This window comes from Anoplolepis gracilipes, chromosome 3 (genome assembly GCF_047496725.1).
Source record: "Anoplolepis gracilipes chromosome 3, ASM4749672v1, whole genome shotgun sequence".
Classification (NCBI taxonomy): Eukaryota; Metazoa; Arthropoda; class Insecta; order Hymenoptera; family Formicidae; genus Anoplolepis; species Anoplolepis gracilipes.
Window position 1 is genome coordinate 14,461,241 of NC_132972.1, and position 27,207 is coordinate 14,488,447.

General features: G+C 33.5%; 1 protein-coding gene across 12 annotated transcripts in view; it reads right to left on the bottom strand.

Annotated features, from left to right (window-relative positions):
* The window catches only part of LOC140663336 (UPF0489 protein C5orf22 homolog), a 244,223-nt gene that overhangs the window by 100,837 nt on the left and 116,179 nt on the right, over positions 1 to 27,207 (bottom strand). The window contains exons 1-3 of one of the 12 annotated variants that reach the window (XR_012046261.1): positions 17,325 to 17,758; positions 13,645 to 16,749; positions 12,570 to 13,018 (exon numbers count right to left, since the gene is read on the bottom strand). The exons of 6 other annotated variants lie outside the window; for them this stretch is intronic. Coding sequence is in view for 1 of the 6 variants with exons in the window: in XM_072887396.1 (XP_072743497.1) it covers positions 7,462 to 7,477 (16 nt within the window). In the remaining 5 variants the exon portion in view is untranslated. Of the gene's footprint in view, positions 1 to 7,112; positions 7,478 to 12,569; positions 13,019 to 13,644; positions 17,759 to 27,207 lie in introns of those variants that run through there. 5 more of the 12 variants (XR_012046262.1, XR_012046260.1, XR_012046258.1 and 2 more) reach the window with 5 other exon arrangements.

Here is a 27,207-nt window from a genome sequence, read left to right on the forward strand (position 1 = left end):
AATATCTCTAATATATCTTTTTGTAAAAGTGATCACTATATATATCATGTTTAAATCTCTTCAAATATGATACATTTATGACGTCAAAAGTGATAAGCGGAAAATGTTTGGAAGATTCAGTAACTAACCGTTTAATAATAGTATATAATCGTCTAAAATAGATTGCAATATTCGCGGTAATTAATATGCAACTGTGCCAAGATGCAGCAGCCGTCGCAGTAAGATTAATCATATATAAAGTTCTCTCGATGCTTTCAATAGGGGTATAACCGGTTTCGCTAACCGAGTTGCACGACGACAAAGCAACCCACGCCGAAGATAAAGTGAATACGGAGTGCATATCATAAACATATACTTACATCTCGGCACACATTACCACTGTTTGCACTTCATCGCCCTACGTTATTATCCAACTTATCTTGTTATAAAGTGCATAATCGGGACACTCCAGGAATGATCGAGTTTTATAGGATAACGTAAGTATTTAACCGAAAAAATTAATCTGTACTTTCTAAATGCACGCAAGAGACAGTCTCTTATAATTTATATTGATAATAACATTTTATAATACGGGTCGCACACACACGATCATCATAGAAGGTATAAACGAGAGAAACAAAAATGAGAATAAATAATTAGTATTTACGTTTTGAGAAAAGTTGTTGTTATATATACGCGTGACTATTTTTCTTAACTTGCTTAAAAATCGACATCAGCTTGATATTGAATCTATATCGCGATCTACAAGAGCGCGAAGTTGGTCGACCTCAGGATACGCCGAAGGGGTATGCCCGGATACACCGAGACGTACGAGACGAAATTGGATATCAATTATCCCGGGATGATTATAACGTAAGCCGGGTGGGTCTTGGGCGAGCAAACAAACCGTTAGGATCGTCGGTAATTGGGTGGAAATTATTGCGTTCTCTCTCTACGTGTCCCGTTCTCTTTATCGCTCGCACTGTTTCGCGCTATCCTCCTTCTCCGTCCCTCTCGCTTGTTTAGCAAGACGATGACGATGGCGATGGTGCGGCTATAATTTTCTCTTAGGAAGTAAATTTCATTAATGTAGCTGGCCTAACCGCCGAGAGAGGAGATCCCCTACGCGATAACGATGCCAAAACCGGCTAGAGGCGATTGGCCAGCATATCGACCGGTCGTGTAATAAAAACTAGTAGCTATCGACCAATTTTTCTCTTCGCGCAATTTTTTCACCCGCCAATTTTTCTCTTCTCCCCCTTTCCTCTTCGATTTTATTCTGTCTTCCTAACTAGTTATCGCATTTTTTTTTTTTACTCTTTACCTTAGGTGTAATAATGTCGCAATAGCTAGAACTGATGATACTAGATTCGAGTAATAATTGAGTAATTCACTCTAACGTTGTTAGAAATAATTGGCGAATTTGCTTTTATGAACATATATCTCATGTGTACGTAGGTAGGTAAATATATATAAGCGAACGCACGTGCGAAAGGTGGGGGAGACACAGGTGTGTGCGGGAGACGGCAACATTTATTGGACCCTCGCATGCCAGTAAGCAATCAATAATTACGCGGGGCTGGATTAATGTACAGACTGCGACGAAAGCATTCGCCGATGACCACGGATTAACTGGGATTTTCATGCAACAAATAAAAAGCTAGCTGATATTCTCCAAGATTGAAGTACCTTTCTCAAGGTTAATCGTGCTCCACCAGAGAAATGCATGCGTGATAAGCCATATCGTGACCAGACCCATTTTTTTTTTAAACTGCCAACAATTCAGGCTCTAGACCAGCGCGTTTGATAATCACCGTTTACTGCGCAGCGCAACAATTTATTTGTCGTGGAGTGAACTATACTCTATTTTTATTGCTTTAATAAGGTATCACGATTCATACTTCTACATCAGAATATATTATATTATTAAATACAGGAATAAAAATGTTATATAAATTATTAAAAACTTCCTAATATGGTTTAATAAAATCAATAGCACTTTATCTATTAAAATTTAATTTTCGCAGAAGAGATCGATTAATGTAGAAATAACTATATGTACGTATATTATTATAAACTCTGGAATCTTTTAAGAAATATAGGATGCTCTTTTTGAATTCTTGCAAAAAAATCTTTTCTTCTAGATCTGTTTTAAAGCGTCCCATTGGATATTATTAAAAATTTTTAACTATTTACAATCGGAAAGCGTCTTTAAAAAATATTAGTAATGTATCTTTTTCAATCATTGATGGTAATAATTGAAAGATACTAAAAAAATTTCAAATAATAAAATATAATAATAATATAATGATATAATTATATAATAATAATATAATAATAAAAAAATAAAAAACATAACTGTTTTTATAAATAAAATAATTTTTGACGCAATCATAGCGGATTAATCGTGCACTCAGGAGTGTGAACGATGTCAGAGAAGAGAAAATATATAAAAACTCCCACGTTGCGATTAGCATGCGTATATTTATCAAAGATGAGATGGTAAAAGTCGATGACGTCAGAGAGAGAAAGAGGCGACGTAATAAAATGACCGTAGGAAACATCCGGGACAGGATGTTAAAAAGAGCTTTTGCGTACTATTCATTAGATATTTGCGTCATATTAAATCTGTAATAGCAGGATAAACTGTCTGCTTATATATGATTATGCCAATTATCGGTTATACCAAATGTCCGTGTTCGTTCACGTTGAATGGCGCTCTGCGTATTTTCCGTATTTTGACGTTGTACCCGACGTTGTTTTCAAACAGTAAACCATATTCAAGGTAATTTCCCACTTGTACGGGATATATCTAAAAAAGGACAAACAAGAAAGAATTCTGGAAAACAGGCGATTATTAGATACATAATGATTAAATTGCGTAGCCGATCTGTGAGAAAGTCCGCTCGCATGAATTGCACGTTCTCAACTCGCACTCTCAAAAAAACCGTAAAGCATTGGTAATGAAGCTGTAACAAACACCCACTAGCGAAATTTCGCCAATCTTGATTGAACCAATACAAACATCTTGATTATACTTGCTAAGATAATGCAGACTAAGACTATGCAGTTACATGTTACTGCAAATTATATATATATATATAATTTAATCTCCAATTGTATATATATATATATATATATATATATATATATATACAATTGAAGATTAAATTATAGATTATATGGTCGGAATAGAATAAATCTGTTACGTATATCGTTTGACACGTTAATACGTACATATATACATAAATAATACAAGGATATATAAAATTATTGATAAAATTACATCGAATTATTCAAAGTTGTTATAGGAAATTGACATATTGTAATATGTTCGAATCATAAGTGAAACTCATCACGTTCATTATTAATTTGTCAAATATATCACATAGCGTCTGGAATAAAATGTGCCAAATATTACAAGTTAACAATATGATATAAGCCCACTTTTAGGAATTAAGACTATCAGTATATTACTTTTCTAATAAAATGCATGCAACAAACATTCTCCTTTCTACGAAATATTATTTGTTAGCTCTGAGATGCATCAGTGATACATCAGTCTCTCAAAGAGAGACAAAAGAAGAAATTACAAGTTATAATATTTTATCGAAAATTTCTATTCTAACTTGCAATCTTCATATCGTTATTTTTGTATTTTGAAAACGATATATGATCTCGTATTAGCAACTGAGATCCTTCACTGTCACTCGATGCACGCAAAGGAACAAGTAGACAGTTTCATGGCAAAAGGGAAGGACACGCCTTCGTCGCCTTTAATGGAATAGCAAATAGCGGCCAGGAAATTTGCGCTTACAAGGCGCCTTCGAGCGCAAGATACAAAAGCACGCAGGAAATTCTAAGCAAAATGGCCGTGTAAGATCCGTTGATTCAATAGAAACTATTTGCGCTGCCATTAGACTGTCCAATGCCGGCGCTATTGCCTGTATACACAAGAGATGGCGACAAAAAAATGCACATAATGACTTGACACTATCGTGACAGGGTCTCGAATTTATCTATTGCAATAAATCTTGCATTGTTTAAAAGAAGATAATGCTAATAATGGGTATATGTTTATTAAAATATAAGTGCATACTAATCAGAAGAAAACCTTAGTAAATTGTGGAAAAGTAACTATGTATAAAATTATATATCAAGTATGAGATATGATATATTTGTATAATATTCGAGTATGATAAAGAATATATATACACATGTATATAAATAAAATTTCCAATTTAATCTGCTAATAAAGATAAATATATCACACAAAATGCGCGATACAATTTATTAAGCTTTACTTCATTCAAATGTGAACGCATTCCGTTCAAGCGTAATTAATTCGAACGAATTAACGTTCACAGCATCGTTGCATCGTGCGCTGCACCGGATCATCTAATTTCCGGTTTCCATCTTGGTGACGTCTGTGGCATCCAAAATTATGCCCCCTCAAAGACGACGGTGTACGCTGGCTGCATCTGTGCGCATATTGTCTTCCACCCACACTATGAAGCACAATTTCCGTTTTTACTTCCGGAAATGGATCCATTGTCCGATGTAATCGGAAGACAACAATATCGCGGTCGATGTGTCTCTCTCTCTCTCTCTCCCTCTCTCTGTTTCTACACACAGATTTGCCAATGCATACATTTGTGCATATATGTGATATCAAGCCACCAGCATACACGCATATATTTATTGAAACATATTACACAAACATAATGTGCTCATTTTAGGTTCAGAATGCTAAACTAGATATGTTATTTTAAATAGGAAAATTATTTCAAAATAAAGAAACCATTTATTTGATTATCTGAATTTATTCTATCTGTACATACACTTTAGTCAGACATTTATAAATCATGTTTTTTTCTTATACTTCTTATTATTTATATTTTTAGTTCTGATTAAAAATGTATTGTCGGTGTAATTGTACAGCTTATAATTGCTTTTCTTACATTCTGTTTTTACGGGTGCTAAAAAAAGACATGTTGTAAAAATGTTTCTGTCTATATATATATTTCTATCACTGTGTGATATATATATATATATATATATATATATATATATATATATATATATATTATACATACGTACCATAACGTAATATATATCAATAAAATGTAATTTTATAAAAAATAATATTTTTTTGTTTTAATACGCAATAATCAAATTTTTTACCCGTTTATAAAGACGAGCTGTTGATATGCTAAGATATATTTCGCATTGTTAGAAACGCATCAAACAGTGGCTGCTTTAACCAAAGCTCATAGCGATATTAATCATTAAACTGTTGATTATTATGTACTATCATGCAACAAACAATTTTATTAGTAAACAATTTGTTTCACCAATTGTATAGATATATCTTCAAGCGAAATTGGCGTGCGCGCGCTTGTATTGTGGAACCGTGTAATCAAAGTGTAATTTGCAAGTCATATTTTCTCTAAACATTACATAATTAGTGCTGCATTTTATGCTCTCGCTAATGAGGAAAATAATCGAGACTATACATACCAATGAAGTGCTTCGTATAAATGCAGACGTATTCATGCTCTAGGAACGATGCGATCCGAACCCTCCACATGTAGGACTTGCCTAGAGCGCACATATGTTTAGACATACATATATGGAGATGGAGAGACTGTGCGTATCAATGCACGTGCATCCACGCACAAAACATAGTGTATCACAGTTCACTTGGATACATGTGAACGTGTCGTCAAGTGTGTGTAGCTTGATACATGCGAATGCATATCCGGATCATGAGTAAATTAGTGTGAGAATTAGTGTGAGAATTAGTGCGCTATGCGCATGAACATACGTGACAGAGACGTGTACTGCTTGTTGCATAACATTAACCCTCATGTGTATTCCCGCCTTGTAAATGCGCTGTAACGATTGCGGTGGATATACGCACTAATGGAGGCACAGAGTACGGTAATAGAGAGAATTATACAGATAGGTTAATGAATTAAGGAAGATAAGCCTATTACCTCTGTGTACAATGCGCGACTCTGATAGGAAACTATTGTCTGTTGTACGTGAAATAAGATCCGCCGTGAATTAATCACGGTGTTTGAATAAAAGGGTGGTCAAGAACGAGCGCAATGTGCGGGATGAGAATGTTTATTATAAGAAACAGTCGGTTTTCACACATCCGTCCGCTTTCAAATTGCGAATTTTGCGTGGATCTTAATTATATGTAGCTGATATGATATATTATAATAGATAATATAAAAGAAACAATATTATCTGAAAATATTTATGCGTTTAATAAAAAATACAAATATATCTAATTTAAAATATTTAGATTAATACAAAATTTTTAAAAACATAGATGATGATTAGCTAGATAGATGATAGTTACGAACTCGTGAATGTTTTAAACATGCGACTAAAGATACTCTTAGTTTAGTTTTTTTCTTATACAATTTTGAATTAAATAGTGTTATTAATTTTATCTACTAGCAAGTTCGATCAGACGTACATTTTCGAAAAATACGCTTGTACGTATGCATTTATTATTCATATTAGCAGTCATTGACATGAAATTTGTTGGAGGTATTTAAATATGTTGAATATATCACACTTAAGCTGTAAGAAACCGTCACATGTATAAATGATGCATTTATATGACAAATAATTCACGCATACATTGCAAGTAACAATTTTCTAATATAAAATATTATCGATCTAAGGTTGAAAAGAGAATTATAATTACATGAAAGAAATTTCAAGCTACTTAAGAAGAGAAACCGATAAATTATGTCTACAAATTATATTTCACCGTTTATTAGATTATTTTTATAATTATCGTCGTTCTTTTGAAATTTCGGTCGAGATACTTCTTATAAGAAGATTAATATTTAATTTGATTAAATTTATCACAGTATCGGAATACGATATATGTCTCGAAAACGTGTGATTTAAGATAATCACTCTGTGTATCCATGTAACGCAATGTACCGATGACTATTGCTATATAAACGCATGCATCTCCGTATGTGCATATAAGCCATAAAGGGATGTACTAGACGAAGCTAGCACGTAATACGTATGTACACATCGCGTATGTACACATTGTATGTACGTGCAAGCGTAATTATACATACAAGAATATACACACACACACACACACACACACACACACGCACACGCACACGCACACGCACACGCACACAAGGAAGGCAAGTCACGGTCGCACCTGCTCGTCGTACTGACAGCAGGCGCGTCCTATTGGACAACGCACCGGTTGAACAGACGGATGGACAGACGAACGGACAGACGCGCATATACCGGTTATTGTCCTGTGCCAGGAAGAAGTAGAGACTGCGCTATCAGCTTCGTTAGCACTCGATTCCTATCGAAGGATATTTCCTACACGATCTCCATCACTTGTCCATCATATTTCTTCTTCCTTCCTTCCTTCCCGCCCTCTTTTTCTCTATCCTTGTTTACTCTTCAATGTGCGAAACGTCACATCGCACCCTGTCTGTTTATCACGTTAGTAAAGGTAAGTAAAAAACATACTAGTCATTATAATGAAGAATGTATAAAAATTTTCACATTATGGCATATTAATTATGTTTAGAACGTAATATCTAATGTAGATATATACGTATAAATATTGTACATGTAAACTTCTCTTTTGTCAATTTATATTTCTGTATTAATAAAAAAAATCAAATTATATTTTTAATAATGAAATATTTTATTATTTGATTATTTCGGTTACAAGATTAAAATGTAAATTCAGTAACGTACACACAATCTAAATCCAATTATATGTCTGCTAAGAAATTTAAAATTCTGAAAATTCACAAAATCTATAAAAAATATAGTATTCCCAGAACACTTTGCACGCATACACTAATATGCCATAATAAAATTTCATTACAGTGAACGTCGATAAAATGTAATTTTCACCGTAATAAAATCTAATTAAATGCCTGGCTAATACCTGTTCCTATATGGATAATCCAGTACCGATAACGAAATTTCAATACATCAGTAAACCCAATTTCAAAATTTAAGGTAATCAACTCCAACGGAGTTGTATAATATTTCATTGTATAAAAAAATTGAACAACTCTCTTTTTATATAAATTCCATAATCATATTTTGAGAAATAAAATTATCAGACACTCGAAAAAAATCTCTCATTTTTCATAAACAAAAAAATATATTGCAATAAAGGAGAAATTTTATAATTTCTATAAATCAGTTTTCAGATTTAATTAAAATAAAAATAATCTAAAGAATAGAGAATATCTATATTTCCTAAATTCGTTACAACGCGAAAAAAATCAGATAGGTATGGCACAATATTGCGCAATATTATACTTTAATAGAAGAGGTTTGTAATTTACAATAATTATCGATATATTGCGAAAACACATCCGATTATTATAAACATATGGTTGCACGAAAATTACCATCGTCTGTACGTTGTATGTATCTTTTTTTTCGGTACCTAACAGCCTTGCTAGATAAGTAAGCGAGCGGCTAAATTGCGATCTCACAGCAAAAGGCAACTGTCCGCTCGTAAAGTGTCGTTATGTTGCGGAAGATACCACAGCAGATGGCCAGGCTGCGACTTACAAATGAACGCAAAGAATTCATACGCGAATACCAGTTTCAAGTGTATGACGATTAGCATTTCCAAGCCTGAGCGCGCATGAACATCCAAAGGTACATTTTACACTAAAGAGACTGCATTCTACTGATAAACTATGACTCGATGCCGTGCGATGTGGATTTGCCTGTTCTCCGCTTAGTTTATCATTTAATCGACTGCGCGGCATTAAACAGGCTAAAGTATTTGCCACGCTGTGAAACTGTGTGCAAGATTATATGATAGCTACGCTTTACTGTTAATAATATATTTACTTTATGAAAAATATGTTTCTCCTTTAATTCATAAAGTAAAAGACGTCCAAGTAAAAGGAACACATAGCGATATTCACACCTAATTAATAATTATCGCACCTCTAAAATCGTAAATACTTTGACGATGCGCGAAATAAATAATTTTAAACATTCTCAATATACACGATTTTCCTTATAATATTATTCGCGCGTTGTATGCTTTAGAATTTTAGAAATATATGTCCCATACCAAGTTCATATATGCTTTCCAGAACGATTTAAGTTGATAAAATACACGCTAATCCTAGCGAACCATCAAATGATGATGAATCTATCCGCATTATTTTCTATCTGGCAGATGGAGAATCACTCTTTAGCTGCTCGTTGTTTGCAATTAGGGATCCCCCATAAAAAGATTTTGACGTGGTAATTATCACCTCGGTTAGAGCCACCTTGCGCAACCGTTGCTCATAGACGTGATCAGTTCGCGGCTGCACCGAATCAGACAGTATACTCGCCTACTTCATAAGCTGCCACAAATTACAGTTTTTGGAATGGAACGGTGGCTCAACTTTGCATAAAAAATTATACGGTCATTCGGACTGAAAAGTGCTCCCATCCTATTTGACTTAAAACCACTACACGCGTGATTCTACGCGCATGAGAACAGAAAAAGAATACGCACAGTCGGCCCGAACGATCCATTCGCTCGGGTGGCTCGTTAAGAGATGGAAGAAACGATATATAGCCCACGGTGATGGGTACGACTAATTATTTCCACGGTTTATCTTCCGGCTTTTCTACACCGGTATGGCCGTATTTTTATTTTGTATCTCGATGCATCGTTCGAATAAATTTTACCCCCTAGCAACGCCTGCTGTGAAAATTTTACGAATACACTGTTTTTTTATGCGACCATAAATTTAATTTCTAAAATACGGCTAACTCCATAAATATATATTTGAGAAGTTTTACTATTCAATTTTTTTTAATAACGATTTATAAGTATTAATAAATGTTCATACATACAAGAACATTTTTGCTAATATTTTATTAATTCTTAAATGCGTAGACAAGATTCTTTTATTTTATTTTATCTATTTAATACAAATTTTTTTAAATTTTAGGAAAAAATTGTACAAGAAAATAATAAAAGATATCTTGTAGATTAAAATTATATTAAGATATCTACATAAAGAAAGAGAATTCTATTTATAGAACTATAATTATTTATATTTAGGCGTCCCTTTTCAACAAAACTTACTGTTAAATCAAGCCAATACGACCAAGACATACACATACAGAATATTTCTATTTCTAAAAATATTATGTTTGCCTCCTGAATAAATATCCGCTTTCTCTAGAAATGTATATTTACCGAAACTATTTGTAAGATATATGTGTTTTGCGTACCAAGAATTCGGACAAGTTCAAATTAGAATACAGTTTTCCGTCGTCATGTGTCTACTTGGACAAAATCCATTATCCCGAGACACAAAATGTCTGGTGAATACTCTCGTGTAACCGCGTTTTGAGAAATGATAATATGACTGGCTTCATACTGAGTGGTCTCCTCGTATAAATCGTCGCTAGTATGACGGATGTTCCCGTTTCCTCGTCTTTCTATCATTTAAACCGGGAGGCGGCGGCAAGTCTAGCACAATGCAATAAATACAAAGGAACGATACCGGAGATTATGCGTGCATCTGCGACCAGCAATTTGGTTGCGATATACCGACTTTGATCTATTTTGAGTATCGAGCTTCGACCATACCGAGAACTCAAACGGCCCACCTGCAAAATATGTAAAAACACTTCGATTCCGCGTAAAGTTCAATTTTTAGTTACGTGTATGAGTAATTAATGCACCTTTTAATTCTAGTTTGGCAACGGAGCAAAAGTATTATTTTATATACATGTGTGTATATATGTGTAATTAATAAAGAGAAAAAGTCAATATATATTAAATCTAAGTTTATATTATTTTTCAAATTTTTAATTAAATATGAAATGATAGACAAGAATACAGCTACATGCTTCTCGCAGAATTTAAAATGTACTCATCAGAGATTGTTACAACATGGATATAAATTCTCCTTTCTAAAATATTTCGATAAAAAAATAACAAATAATATTTTAATTATTGCATTGATTTACAAGAAAATTCTTTTACTATTTTTTATTTAATCAAAAATTCATTATTTTTACAATTAATTTGTACTGTGTATCGTATGTCAATTTTATTGAAATAGAATTATATATGTTTCATGCTTGTATGTTTCGATAATTAGTTCGTGAATGTAATTATCACCTTATTTCGCAATCTGCCCTTTTCGAAAGGAGGAAAAGTAAGAACAAATGAGATAAAAATACGTGAACAAATGGCAATGTGCGGATGCAGCTGCTTTATCACCCTACTTCCCGCATAATGTACTTACCATACATGCGTTTCTTTTCTCCGCACTGTAATGGCGCATGTACACGAAACGATTAATGGCAGTGAAACGACTTTATTATAGCAGACAGCACTTCGAGGTGGCCCACCGGTAAACGACGTCCGCAAATGCCTAATTAATATCTAGGTCACAAGACACGGGGAGCGGCTTTAATTACCCGTGGCTACCGGCGGGTCAATGATAAATAGGAGTCTTATTTTGTATGCCAAACCTCGTACTCGAGCATCAAACGCGCCCTTTCCTTAAGTCTGTTCAAGCCAAGGCACTTTGCCAAGAATCGTTTCGAAAGATTTATGAAAAAATAGATAAATAGAATATTAATGTCTCGATAAATGCAGCTTTATTTTGTAGAAAATAAAATCATGGAATATTACAGTTAAATAAAATTAAGATATTTTGAAGAAATGTGAATTAATAAAATCTATGTCTTAAAAACAAATTAAAGTTTTATTCCCTTCTAAAAAAAAACTGCGTGATAAGTTTCCAAACTAAGTTTAGCCAATAGAATAAATGTTATTTAAATATTTTAGGGATTTGTTTGCAAATAGATTATCGGAAAAAATCATATTATTTTGTTTTATAAAAATAATGCAATTCAAAATGTAGAATTCCAATAAATTATTTGAATAAAAAGTCACATAAATCAAATTGTTCAGAAAAAAAGGAAGCCGTACGAATCAAGAAAACCAACCAGTCGCAAGATGGTAGATTTGAAAATCAAGACTTGATGGATGCGACTTCGGGGGTGGATATGGGAGTGGCATGAGGGTGCGCGGGTAACGCGTCTTAAATCTGACTCGTGGAATTTTCTGATACGTAGCTGTGCGTTCCTGGCGTTCCTATACGCTCACACACGAAAAACCCTCAGCAAAAGATTCCTTCTTTCTCGACCAACCGCCATGTAGCTCCTCAGACATGCGTGCTATCAAACTACATGCGTGTCAATATATTGCTGCTTAGTGGAGTAAACATATTTCAGCTCGATACATCAACAAGACTTGAAAATATCATCTTACTTTTCATACGTGAGCGTATATCGCATACTCTAAAATTATAACTTACATACCAAACGCATATTAAATACAAAATCTATGATAATGTTGTTTATAATTTTTATTTTATTATAAAACATTCATTGTTATAAAATATATTTTATTATAAAATTACATCATAAAAGGCATTTTATTATAAACCGCAAAATATGTATATATATATATATATATATATATATGTATATATATATGTGTATAATAAGGCTTTGCTAATTATAAGATAACATATGTTTGTTGTATAAAATCAATTGCTCATATGATGCAATTAATTGCTCAGTTTTTTAAACTCCATAATTTGAACTGAAATAAAAAACGTAGGAAGGAAAATTAGAAATTCGAAATAAAATTACCATGCTTTTACATATGAATGTTAGTCTTTTGAAGCATTTTATGAAGCTGTTACCAATGCTATAGCTATTCCTCGAAACTTTCGAAATAAGATGACGCTCGGAATCCAGCCTGGAAGAGTAAATCGAGGCGTATGCTAAAATGAGACTGTACAAAGTACCATTTCATAAATCTTACCCAGAAAAGCGTGCGTTGCGAGAACGGGCGAGAAGGGAAAGAAAGCTGTTGATAGATGAGGAATACTCTTGATAAAAGAGGGGCCGGCAAGAAGTACCGCGAGACAGGGGGTCGAGCATTATTTCGGAGCTGCTGCATGATATTATAAACCGACACATTAAAAGTTTACGTTAGTCAGTAGGTACGCTCTGAACGAAGCGTTTAGACCATATTGTTTCTCTTGCACAACGAATGCATGAAATATCATCTCATAAATAACTTTATCTTCCTCTACAAATTCTTTTGGGGCGCGTTGTATAAAACCTTTTCCCATCTCATTTAAATTTTCTATGAAAAACTACTATGTGCATTTAATAACTAATAATTATAGAATTTTTCATTCTTTCAATCTTTCTTTCTTTTTTTCTTGTTTTTTAACTTCTCTAATTCATTATTGTTTATTTTTAAATAATTATTATTTATGATTTATTAGAAGATTTTACAAGTTTTAATTTAATTATTTATTAAAATATAGAAATTAATCTTGCTTGTGTATTGTATGTTGTCTATTGTAATTTGCAGTATATTTAAATAATATGTTTTAATTATATTAAATAATTTAATTAATCTATTTATTTAGAAAAAAAATAAAGAAAAATATATAATTATTTATGAAATAAATATTTCATGTTAAATAATATAAAATAATTAAATATTTCATATTATATTCGTTGTGCAAGAAAAACAATATGGTCAAATTTCGTTCACAACGTACTTACTGGTTAACGTAAACTTTTAATACTCGACTGTGAAGGAATTGCTCTGCCGTCGCTCGTGTATAAGCAGCGTGCGTTGACTGGGTATTGCGAGGAGGGTAAAACAGCGGAAGAAAAAGGGATAAAGGAACAATATATATCAGGAGAAGTTGGCAGAAGGGCGAAGGTTTCTGCAAGAAAGTGGCGAGCTTCGTCAGCCCCGTTTCTTTTTTACTCCGAAGCCAAGGAGAATCCCGAATAATCCGCCTGCAAGGATTATCCCATCCCTCGTTGATGCCCCTGTTTCATATAACTTCGAATATCGTGAACTCTCTGACACGTCGAAATAATTCGATCTCATCTTAAAACAAATTTTTTTTCTCGTCTTGTCAAGGCATAATTCTTTCGAAATTTATAAAAAAAATTCTATTAAAAAAAATAAATATTTTTATGACATCATTGTCTGCAAGCGTTGGGATATAAAATATATATAATATTCTATATAATGTTTGAAATGAAAGGGCAAACGAAGAAGAGAAGCCGAATTTTTTTCAGAAAAGAAAAATATCATTCTGATAAATGAATTATTATTTTTTGCTATATCATTATATGTATAGTTAGTACTATTTCAACAGGATATATAATTATTGACGTGCACATTGTATGCTAGTAAGTACGCCTAGTCATGTTTCCTTTAAGATCATTCTTTATGAACCTTCGGACATTAAACTTGATATATAATAATTGTAAAATAAAATGTTAAAAAAGTTATGCCGTTTTAATCTAGTTTTCTCGTTCATTATTATGTCTTGTATCACTGACGGCCACAGGCATCAATTAGTCAATGTCGTTCTACAGGAAGTCTCAATGTCGCCATTGCCCGGAAGACTAGCAACCCGTCTTGACCATCGATATTCAACGGACCATTCATTACATGCCGGAGAATAGAAGAAGAAACAGGCATTACGTATCGGAAAGTATACGGTCGCTCGCATACGATAAATTCATCCGCGCGACGTTAACAAATGGCAGGGTGGTTAATGGCAGATAGACGGCACTATAACGTGCGGACGCTGCTGTAATAATATATATATAGCAATAATCGCACGGCGAATGTACAGCAATAATTATGAAACGACCGTTACCAATCTCACGCAAGATCTGAAATAATCATTGCGTTAGATCGAAAGAAGATGTGGAATGTGAGCGCGATGTTATTTTACAGTAAAACGTAAATCTTTTCGTTTACTTCATCCTATCTCGTGCCATTCTTCCATTATTCACAGATTAGGTTCAGGATCATGTTACAATAAATATAAATAGAACGGTATATATAAAACGTATCGTCGTCGTAGCAAGTGATTGTCATATGATGTAAAATCTATAAATTATTGTTAAGTGAAATTCAGTGTTACCTGTACAAATGATTTCCTCCATAAATAAATATCAAGAATACAGAGATGAGTTTTAACGTTATAATTATTTGAATGACTATTTATTATTCTTCGCTCTAAATAATTAATTTTCCTTAAACGATTAAAAATAAATTTTTCTCTACATCAGTAATTGCTTAAAATTGCAAACTTATTTAAATAGCCCTTTGTTTCTCTTTATAATTTATAATCAGAAATGTTGTCAATTAATAGGCGTTGCTAAAGACGAGTATAAAAAGTACGTTTATTAAGTCATTACAATTCTCTTCCAAATTAATTCTCGGTGTCTCCCATCGCGTCTTAGCCTCGAAATCTTTACGCGGTTGATTTTTCGGCTGCGTTGACCCGCTTAAGATCATCTTTCGGATGGCAAGAACAACCCTGACGGGTTCCTTCTGTCCCATTCTCATGCCGACACTCCCTTTATCGATCCCGCTCCAGCCTTTCCCTCACTCCTGTCCCTCTGATCTCACTCTCATTCTTCTTCTCCCCTTTCTTTCCCCTCGCTCTTTCTCGCGCTTCCCCTTTCTTTCTCTCTCTTTCTCTCCCTCCTCTCTTTCTCTCTCCTTCTTTCCACTCTTTCTCACCCCTGTTTGTCTCCCTTCAGCGCCTAGTTACCCCCAGGGAAACCCTAGAGAACCGCTTTCGTTCCCCGCTGTCCTCCTCCTTCGACGCCGACCGCTACCACCCGCGTCTACAAACTCAACCAACCAGGAAGCACGTATCTGCCCTTTCGAATTATACGGCTGGCTTGCCGCCCTTTGTTGCACGCGGAATTTCGTTTAATTAAAATGAGACTACGGAGTCTGCTTCGTCTCCGTATCGCGGCACGAAGACTTTGGATCTTAATAAGAGCTTCGATTGTGAAATGTACTATTAGAGAGAGAGTGAACGTTATTTATATTTGTGAAATCTTTCATACATTCTAGATTTACAGCGGAAAATAGGCGACGGTTGTGTAATAACGAGCAAATATCTTAATGCGAGTTTGATGATACGCATAATAATCTAGTAGCGATGTATCTAATTTCGTGATAAATGAGTATAATTTTACAATTTTTCTTTTAAATGAGAATATACATGATGCGATACATAGAAGATCACAGACTTCGTTCAATATTGAATACTGATTTAAAATAATATAATTTAATTAATCAATTTATTTCCAACGCAAATTTCATAATGCAGATTTGTCAAACAGATATTTGCACTATTAATATCGTAGATTATATACCTAAATAAATAATAATTGTTTATAACACAAATAGCTTAATAAGAATGCATCGCACAAATATGGCGGAATAGGAGATGAAGTTTACAGATGTCAGTAGCGGATGATGTTAACACGTACGCAAACAAAATGCAACATTCACGAAAGATGATACGATAAACGATAAACGATCCATCGACAGATAATGCAAAGTTACACGTTCAAAAAAAATAGATCATAAAGTTAAATAACGAATTTGCTAATAAATCCTGCATTCATGACGTTGCATTCACAATTGACGCGCTTAATTATTTTCGGCTACGTAACCGACACATTGTAATTATCATGCTATTCTTACTGTTCATGGTGAGAGTCTTCGTTCGGTTACACATAAATTAGCGTAGATTGCAATCTAGGAAGGCATAAAATGGTAAAATGGCGGTGCACATGAGAAAAAAATATGTAGTTTGAGGCGGAGCTAAACCACTGGAAAAAAACAGTCTACATTTAATCACGCTATCGAGATGAAGATTAATTAACACCGTGCTAAACGTTCTCTTCGCAACTACAATTTCCTCTGACAGATTATACTCGCGTGCTACTCTCTCTTCTTCTTTCTCATAATGTTTTTAAATTGTTCTTCAATATTTAATAAAATATACTTTGAAATAAATAAATTAACAAAAAAGATTCTGTATTATCTGAAATATTATATTCTGATTGTCATCGTATAATATAATCAATACCATTAAACTTCATAATAAATAAATAAAGTAATAAGAGATATGTATGATGTATAAAAAAATAACTGGATATCAGCCAAAAAATTATCATAAAAATAAACTTTTATCATTTAATTATCATAAAAATGAGCTTTATGACACATCGCATTCACCGTTACGATTGAAAATATCATCAGCATTCCGGAAAATATCTATTTAATTACAGCTCGGTGCGTTCTCGATCAAACGATATTTGAATTCGATATACGAAGGACCACGCAACATCGCTTGCATCATCAAGGAATGAAAAAACCGTTACTCTCTTTGCACGATACGTACGTGCACTTTCGTACAGTCGCCCGCGGTATGAAACAAAGACGGGAGAGAATCCCATCCTTCACTGTCATGGCCAGTATCATCGCAAAGATACTTTCACACTTCACCGTCACCGCGAAAGGATCGCGCTGAACGGGACAACGACACGGATGGCCTCCTCCGCGAGAGCGAGGCGATTGGTCCATCGATTCACGGACTCACACTGCTCACTCGTTACGTGACCGCGTCTCACCCTTAAGCTGATCCAATCGGTTGCGTTATTACCGGGTGCCGAGAGATTCGAGACGATCCAGACGAGCCGCGCTCGTCAAACAACAGAGAGCCCTGTCGTTTGGATACGAAGGGCGACAGGGCAGAAGAGAAGAGAAGAGAAGAGACAGGGAGAGAGAGGATTGCGAGGCGTCGCGGCGCTGGTCGGCACTAGACTTGGCGTCGGTTCGTTCGTTAGCTGGACCCTCTTGCTCGCCCGTATTAATTTGCTTCCTCCTCCCCTCGCATCTCCCCACCGTCCCCTTGCGGCGGTCCCTTCCTCGGCCATCCCCCCTTTGCTCGGGAAAAGGGGGGTTTAGGTCGCCCCCGGTCTCTTAGCTGCCGCCGCTGCTACGAGACGGCAGAGAGACGGCGCATGCGGACTCTGCTAATCACCCTCATCGTCCTCTACGCTCCTACTAGGAGAAAAACCCCCTCCCTCTCGTTGCCGACCGCTGTGGGTGATAAACGCGAGAGCCATCAGAAAATTAATCGACAACTCGCCACCGTATTCCAAACTACTTTGACTTTGTTTCTCACGACCGTGACCTTCTTCGACGCGGAGTATACAAGGGTATCTTTAAATATCTATATATACATCGATAGTCGCGTCATAGTGAAATTTCGTTTTACCAATGAAGAGAAATGAGACTAAGATTCGCAAAAATTTGCAGAAAAAACTGTTGGAATGTTGGGCGGTTTAATAGAAGATATTCAAAATTGGTTCATAATGATGTAACTGTTATTTTTTTTTTTCCACTCTTTCAATTAAATATTAATTTATCATTTTCATTATATGTATATAATAATTAAAATAATTTTTTAAAATTGTCCATAATGTTTAAGTATAAAAACTTGTCGAAATATATTATATAATGCTATCTTTAATAACAATTCTTCTATTCCTTCTAAACGTTACATATTGATTCGAATCTCCATCCTGTCTCAGTATACAAATTCAAGCAACGTTAACAATTTTACGACAGTCAATAAACTGTAACGATCCATACTCATCTATAACGAGAGTACAACAAAAATAAAACGCGCGCACATTGACAAAAATAAAGTGGAAAAACATTATTTCACTTTATCGGACGATGTATAGGATCGTGTCATCGAGCGGAGGGTTAGTAACAAGACAAAACTGCTTCTGCGAGGGATGGTAATGAGGATGATAGTAAACGAGGTATTGGAAAATCGTGTGAAAAGCTGGGACATCGTAGGTAGATAGGTAACCAGCCAGTCAATGATGCAGGATAAGAGGAGGTCAGCAATTTTTCGCCTCATTGCTCATAGAAAGGAAACGCTTTATCGTACGTCCTACCTCCTCCTACCTTTCCACTCCCATCAAAGCATCCACGAACTTATGGCTGTCAGGTACTGATTGTGGGGTGGACTTAGCGTCAGCTCGTCGTGGATGTTGCTCAGATAGCACTTTTTTACCGGACTAATTTTCCGGGGCTGAAGCTATCGATATTTCGTGGTTCGTGTGACACAAATCCTCGTGGAGAGAAAGAGTCAACATTTCTCGTGAGCAAATTATTGAAGTCACACTGTCACACTTTCGATTACTTTTCAAAAGATTTTTTCTTAGAAAAAAATATAATTGTTCAAATAATACAGGAATAATGTTTTAATTCTTAGATGTATACATTCTCATAAAAGATAATCTGTATACTGTAACATATAGAATCCTTGCTTTAATTATATTTTATTTCACTTTTTAATATTTAATTAGATATTTAATAGATTCGTTTATCATAACGTGTTGATATATCTCAGTGAGATTGATTTCACAAATATCAGCAAAGTGTCATTGTTCACAGTTTAAGAAATGAGAAAGAAAAGAAAAAAATGAAGAAATCCTATAAAGGACGACCTACCGTGATTCGAATTCAAATAATCTAAGAATCGAGGGTACAGCATAATCGCGAGTATAAAACAGCGAAACGCTTAGCATAGTAACATCCTGGCGGGAGCGTCATTACTGTATTGATCGTGGAGGTGATTTCTCTCGCTCTTTTCCTCCTGTTATATCCCTCTTCGCTTCGGGGAGGATCAGAGTCGAGGAGTGGGAGTAAATCAGGGAGGCGTATTATCATGGAGAGGGTTGAAAGTAGGACAACGAATTTCTCAATATCATCATTCTCAAATTAAAGAACTTGTCAAGACAGAAAAATTGCAAAAATAGAAGCAGTGAGCTTTATGGAGACTTAGTTGTATGTTAAAAATTTGAAATTAATTTGTAGTCTCTGTGATTTGTCTAATAATCGTCTCAAAATGTATCGCAAAATAATGAAAAATTTTATCTACGATTATTCTCTACATATTTTTATAAACTAATTATTTTATTTTTTTCAAATATTTCTCTCTTTATACTACATATAAAATGTGTTTTCTTACATATTTCATTATTTTTTTATTTTTCTCTGAAAAATTTTTCTAAAAACGTAAATGTTTTACAAATCACAGCTTCATGTATTTAGCTCTCTATTTCATTTATTATCAAAGAAAATCGTTTAAATTCTTTCTTAAGTTATAGATCATCGAACTTGTAAAGGAATTCGGTTGTTACCGCACGGACGGTTATGCGAGTTCTTGCACTGATTCAAGGAGATGACATTGACCTCGACGATGACGTCAGACGAAGTTCGAAGATCCTTCCTTCTCCTCTTACCATTCCTCACTGATGGTCCAGTACCCGTTGCAGGACCGGTTTGGTAAGCGTCAACCGATCGTATAAGCAAAAAACAGCTGAATCACCATGACTCTGATACTTCAACTCAAAGCCTGAGATACAGGCAACTCTACCAATATGTCGAAAATTTGAAGTCAAAGATGTACTTAAAAAAATTAAACTAAAAAACATAGGCCAAAAAAAAATTACCGTTTTAAACACTTAAAGCACTTAAAAATACATTAATAGCTCAAACCAACTTCCAAACATATTTACTGTCAAATCATTGCAGTTGCTTCAAACATATAGATTTATATCATTATTCACTGGTAAAATAATTTAATTAGTAAACTAAAATTTAATTAACAAACAAATTTTCTCAAATATAAGTAAAACAATAAAAGTATTAAGAAAAAAATATATATTTTAATGTGCTGCAATTTTTTTGCACTATTTGCAATGACTGTACAAAATATTATTATAAAATTATTATTTCATATTTTCCTTAAAGTGAATTTATAATCATTGTAGCACATTTATGACAATTACTGAATCTGTGATAATCAATGTAATGTGTGTATGTATAATGTGTGTGATCCGTGAGCGATATGACTTTTTAACACGCAATAGCAGCAGTTAAATAGAAGTTTGACAGTAAAAGATGTACTCATACTCACACCCGAATATGTACAAATATTTGTTCCAATATAGATTGAAACAAATTGAGCTTGTTGAGTTTATTATAGATGAATAATATATATCTGTCAACTCAATTTAAAAAAAAAACACACACAATAATATGCTGTTATAAAGAGTTATATACATACTATGATAAAAATTAAATGATGATTGAAATCTAACAGTAGGAAAAATACTCTCACATTTAAATGTACAAATATTTATTTCAATATACAGATTGAAACAAATAAAGTTTTTATTGACCCACTCACAGGCCACTAAAATTTTATTCTATTTACGCACAAGATATTGTAATCATACTGCAAAGACGCAGTTTGTTTATTTACGTAATAATTACGTAATAATTAATTTCTGAAATTTAATAATTAATGTTGAACATAACACACACACACACAAATACAGTTTATCATTATAATATTATTATTGTTTTTGGCGAATAGATTTTTAATAAGAAATTTATATAAAAAAATCTCAATAAAATTAAGAATACCTCGAAGGTATATTAATTATTATTTCTGTTTCTCTTTCTCTCTCTCTCTCTCTCTCTCTCTCTCTCTCTCTCTCTCTCTCTCTCTCTCTCTCTCTCTCTCTCTCTCTCTCTCTTTCTGTATAATATCTCCCCATATTTAATTTCTGAAAAGCTGTTTTTATTATTTTAAGAAAAATGTTTTTACAATAATCGATTCGTGATTCTTTTACAATCACGAATCATGAAATTAATGACTGTCACAAAAAGTCATCTTTACATGATCACTGAATTATTTTTTCACTGAATCATTGAATATTAATATTTGATTTATAAATTGATATCTAGTCTAAATTTACTGTACAATTATTACTGCGTGCGTTTGAAAAATACTTTTACTAGAGTTATCTTTTTCTTTCACTCGATGCAATTATCGCGCTTTTGCATAATTTTACTCTTTTAAATGTCTCTTTAAAGTTGTAATTAAAATAGATATGTATATGTATAATTTCTTTTGTCAATATAATTGTCTAACAAATCGTGAGATTATGAATTTTTAAAATCCCAAAACAATTATCTACTTTTATTCTTGCATATTTATGAATTTTTCATAACACTTAATGATCATAATTTTTATGTAAAACTTTAATTTAAAATAAAAATAGTAAGAGCTGTATTTATATCAAAGTAGTCATTTTAATATTTTTAATACAATTATTTGAATGTAATTCAAGTTTCAATATTTGATTAGTGCTATTTCGAAAAGCGTATTTCTTTTAAAGATATACGGTCGTAGTTGCTAAAATGAAATTTTATCTTCGTATCGTTTGATTATTACGTTCGATCGATTTATTATATATGTCTTACGCGACCGTATGATTACGCACATGCATGCGCACATAAATGTGCAGGAACTCAGATTATATTGTACGCGACGCAAACGTGACTCACGTAACCTACTGCTTTATAACTCGTTTGGTACAATCCTCGTGCTGACATTATATCTTATCGAGAGAAATGTAAATAAGGCACATCAAAGAGAAGTCATTTTTCTTCTCGACTTTCTTTGACATTAAATTTAGTTTCATGCAAGGCAAGTTTAACGAATTAAGAAAAGATTAAAAATCTAACAATTTTAATTATTGTCTATTAAAATTAAGAAACAAGAGATAGACTTTCTAAAGTTTCTTAATTACCATCATAAATTCTTATTATTGTTTAATAATTATTTCTGTAATTAATATAATTAATCCATAAGTTTCAGTTCCTTCATCAAATGTAAAAACAGTATTTATTGATACTGAACAAAAATTGATCGACATATTGAATAAAAAAATCGGAATGGATAGCAAGTATCGTTGATAAGTTTTATATGCGGCGATATAGCAAATGAGTACCGCAAAATATTTGCTGAGTGCTTCTAAATGCCGTGAAGTAAATGGACCTATAGGATATTAGCGAAAAAGCATCAGAGGGATATGGTGGGTCAGCAAATGTCTACTTTGGAAGATTGCTTCGATCGTACTTAGAACTAAATACTTGTTCAAGTGCTTATGCAGAATTTTAATCGACAGAATTTCGATCGATAATCGTTAAAATGCTTATTTTATATCGATTCGTCAAAATACTTATCCTTGCATGTGTAATTTTCCATCATATGTATGCAAAAAAAAAAAATAAAATAAAAATTTCAAGAAATTAAATTTAATATAAATTATTTTTTAAATATATGTATTTTTAAACGTTATTTTTACATAAAAAGATTGTTACGCAAAATTTTAGAAAAATTCTCTAATAAATTCATTATTATCTCTTTTCCTAGTAATTGATTTATATTAAAAATTCTACCGTTCATCTTTTCTTATTTGAACGATTGTTAACATCTCGGTTCTAATAACATGGCCAAGAGATAATCATCAATCCGTACAAAGTACAAAAAGAATCTTATGAAAGAGCATTTTGCTAATAGCATAGTTTGCTTAATGTACGGTACAGAACAGCATCCTTCGGTGTTCCACCACGTGGTGCTCGTGAACGAATGATTGAGACGTACTCCAGCAATGACTCGCGTATGGTGCATACAAGGGGCCTCCTTGTTATCGAGTCGTTGTGAGTTGCACGCTTCGTAATCTTTCACGACGCAGACAAAAAGCCAGTCGCTGTTTAAGCTAGCTCAAAAAGAAACGCGCGTATACATACATATGACATTTTTTCCTCGTACGTCTTACTTATCGGCTCTATGCCTTCACATTCTGCACGTACGGATTGATGCATCTTGCGATGAAATATGTACTCAGACGTAATTATATGATGCCATCATAAATATTCGGTCTGACTTCAACCTATTTGCGCGAAGATACGCATTCTCAGCAGGGAGTAACGCGGAGAAAGATGTCGAAGAAGTTGTTTCACTTTCCGCTGAACATACAGTTCCAAAGACATCGTGAAAAAATCCTAGATTTGTGAAAGTGTAACAATCAATATTAAAACAAAATCAGAAATTTCTCAAATTAAAAAAAGTTTTTAATAAAAAAATATTTTTAAAAGTAATACGACCGTATATGCTGTCGCATATATATATATGTATATAATAAATTAAAAACACTCTACCTTACATGCCTCGCAATAATTATATAACAAATAGATATATGGCTGCTATATTATTTCGGTGAAATACGAAGGTGAAAGGTAGCGCATAATGATACTTAAGATTTCCATGAAATGGAGTTTCATGTTATCTTGGATGATGTTGCCTGGGGCCATCGCGCGATCTTGCATGATAAATTACACGCATACGTACGTGTGTATTTACGACATTACATTTAGTGCGTGTCCTCAATTACGTCCCCAAATATATACGTATTCACGTAAGAAATCACGGTACCAAGATTTCGATTAAAAGATAAAAGAAAACATATAACACAGTAATTTGTTATTATGTTTGACATTTATATGTACTATTTTACATATTTCTATGAAAGTATATCATGTACGCATTAAGTGAATAAAAAATATTATTCCGCGTAATAATTGAATATACATTCACCAATGTAATCCATCATAATAATTGAATATACATTAGCGTACACAAATTCTTCTTTTAATAGAAATTAAAAAGATTGAAAATAGTAAAAAACTAAAAATAATTACTATAAAAATTCTTACCGTGTTTCAGTATTACTATATATTAACGAAATAATATGATTTTTCATAATAAAGCCCATGAATTTGATTCATGCATGTTTATTTTTGCATAGTTAAAGATACGAAATTAGAACATGCAAACACCAAAGTTTAAAATGCATAATCTATCTAGATACAAGTATACAGATTATATTTTTTCATTGATCATGCAGCTATGAATACCACGTGGATCAGGTTACAAACGTATACCCACGCGTTCTACGTTTCGCTTGGTGCGCTTTGCTGTCACGCGTACAAAAGGTTGAAAGCTCGTTGTCTCGAGTTGACACGTACGTAGGCAGTAATGCCGGATGGTAAAAAAAACTGTAGATCGTGTATCGCATTGCATTCACTCTCGAGACGATATAAATTCTCTAAGATATTAAACACGAATAACTTTCGCTTTTGAAAATTCACGTTTTACCGGCAACCAATCAGCTGGATGTTGCGCTACTGGCTTTACATGTACCATTTATAAATTCAATAATCATTAAGAACATTTTTTTATTTTTACTACTTAAAATCTACTAATAAATTAATAATAAATAAAATAATAAATATAGTAATAAAGTAATTATTACGTCAAAAAATTAATTTAGTTGCAAGTCTTCATCATTTAATAAGCAACTATTATTTTTTAAATTTGTTAAAGATAATATTGTATATAATCATGTGGTTAAATTTATTATCTTTCCCCTCTTAGATATTAAATTAATGATAGACGAAATCTCCTAAAAGTACAACGGCAAGTACACAACAATATATATTCTCATTTTAAATTATAAATTATCTTTTATGCTTGAGATCACATACAGCATTTTTATCCAAGAAACAGGATTTTCTGATTATGCCATCGACTTTCATTCTCGCGTAAGTATGAAAATTAACGATACTCTTATTCGTGGTAGATCGCGCGCTTGTACTTTGCGAATTTATATCGGTGTTACGCAAAAGCTCTCGCTTTTTCTCTCTGCACAACCGCACGCGGCATATTGCCCGACATACCGTACGAGGATCGAAAATGTTTTCCTCGAGCTACGCCATAACTCGGGTAGTTTACGCGCCGTGTCGCGGCCACCACGTTTCGTCGCAACGCGGCACAAAGTAGCATTTAACATACGTGAACTACATTTTGTGAAACGGAGACTCGTAGGTAGGAAGTAATAGTACTCCTGTAGGACGGAAGAATACAGTGCTCTCTCCGCGAAAGAGTGGGCGCGGAAAACGTGAGTTTTGCAACGCCAGATATCGCAGAGTTCTATCACGAGCACAGACGCCCAAGTACGGCGCGCTCGGTCTCTTCAAATAGTCGCGTCAATCATTCACTTATTATGTAATAAAAATTATGTAATAGTTTTACTCACTTCTCGCTCCTTTCCTTCCTCTCTATCATTTAAATGCTCTTGCTACATTCTCTTGATTGCCGTTGTAGGTCTACACTATATGTGACTTCGCAGATTGCAATTACTTTTTCGTTAATTGTTGGTCTCCATTTACAAAAATGATATATATATATATATATATATATATATATATATATATATATTCGATTAAAAGAAACTGTCTAATTGAATAACGAGCTATACTGAGATTAATTAAATTGTGAATTATAAAATAGCAATGCACACATTTCACATTATCTTAATTAAATTGTAATTAATTATCTAGTGCTAAAATTAACCGCAAAAAAATTGTCTCCAATAACAATCATAAATAATGAGAAATAAGATAGAGTTAGAATAACAATTAACTAACTAATCGAAATATATGAATAGTTATTAATCAGCAATATTACGTCGTTGTTAATATGATATAATGTAACATAATGTGCAGTCTGACAAACATTTCACTATGCGACACTCGCAAAACCGTGCTTTGGCTGTTATCGTTTATTATTTATCACTCGTTCCCCTTCTCGTTTTCTCGTCCACGAGTGCCGCGTTTACATCTTCATAATTCATGCATTCCTTCTAATGAAGATTTAATTTCGTCTGGTTACCACGATTCTACCCTCGCATTTCGCTTCTCGTTGTATATTTTCCGCTTTCCTCTTCTGTCTATTTCCCTCCCAAATGCGGTCTTCCAGAAGGTTAATATACTCCATTATCCTGAATCATTTTACTAATAATTCACTTCCCGCCAAAACGCTTGCGCAGCATCTGCGAGTTCGGATTATTTGCTTAGGAGCTCTCTGAGAATAATCCAAGTATATTTACGACGATCGATAAGCGATAAGCTACTGTGCAACGATTACCGAAATGGATAACACAGGGACATCTTATTCACTGAAGTAGAAACGGAGGGCAACAAGAAAGCTTCTCATAGCTTGTTTTAGTTTCAATTAAGGGAAGTAAATTTCCTCTAATGTTTAATGTTAATTTATGATTATATTTGTAATTAATATGTACTATAATTATGTAATTCACATATATATCGTATCCATTATTAATATTTAAGTAGACTAATTATGATAAGGCATAAAATGTAGTAATCTATTGTAGTATCAATGATTTATGATACGTATTTATCACTTCAAATCTGTTTGACAGTTGAATGACAACCAAATTTATTGTTCTTTCAAATGTATGTTAATTTTTATGATTTTAGCGAAT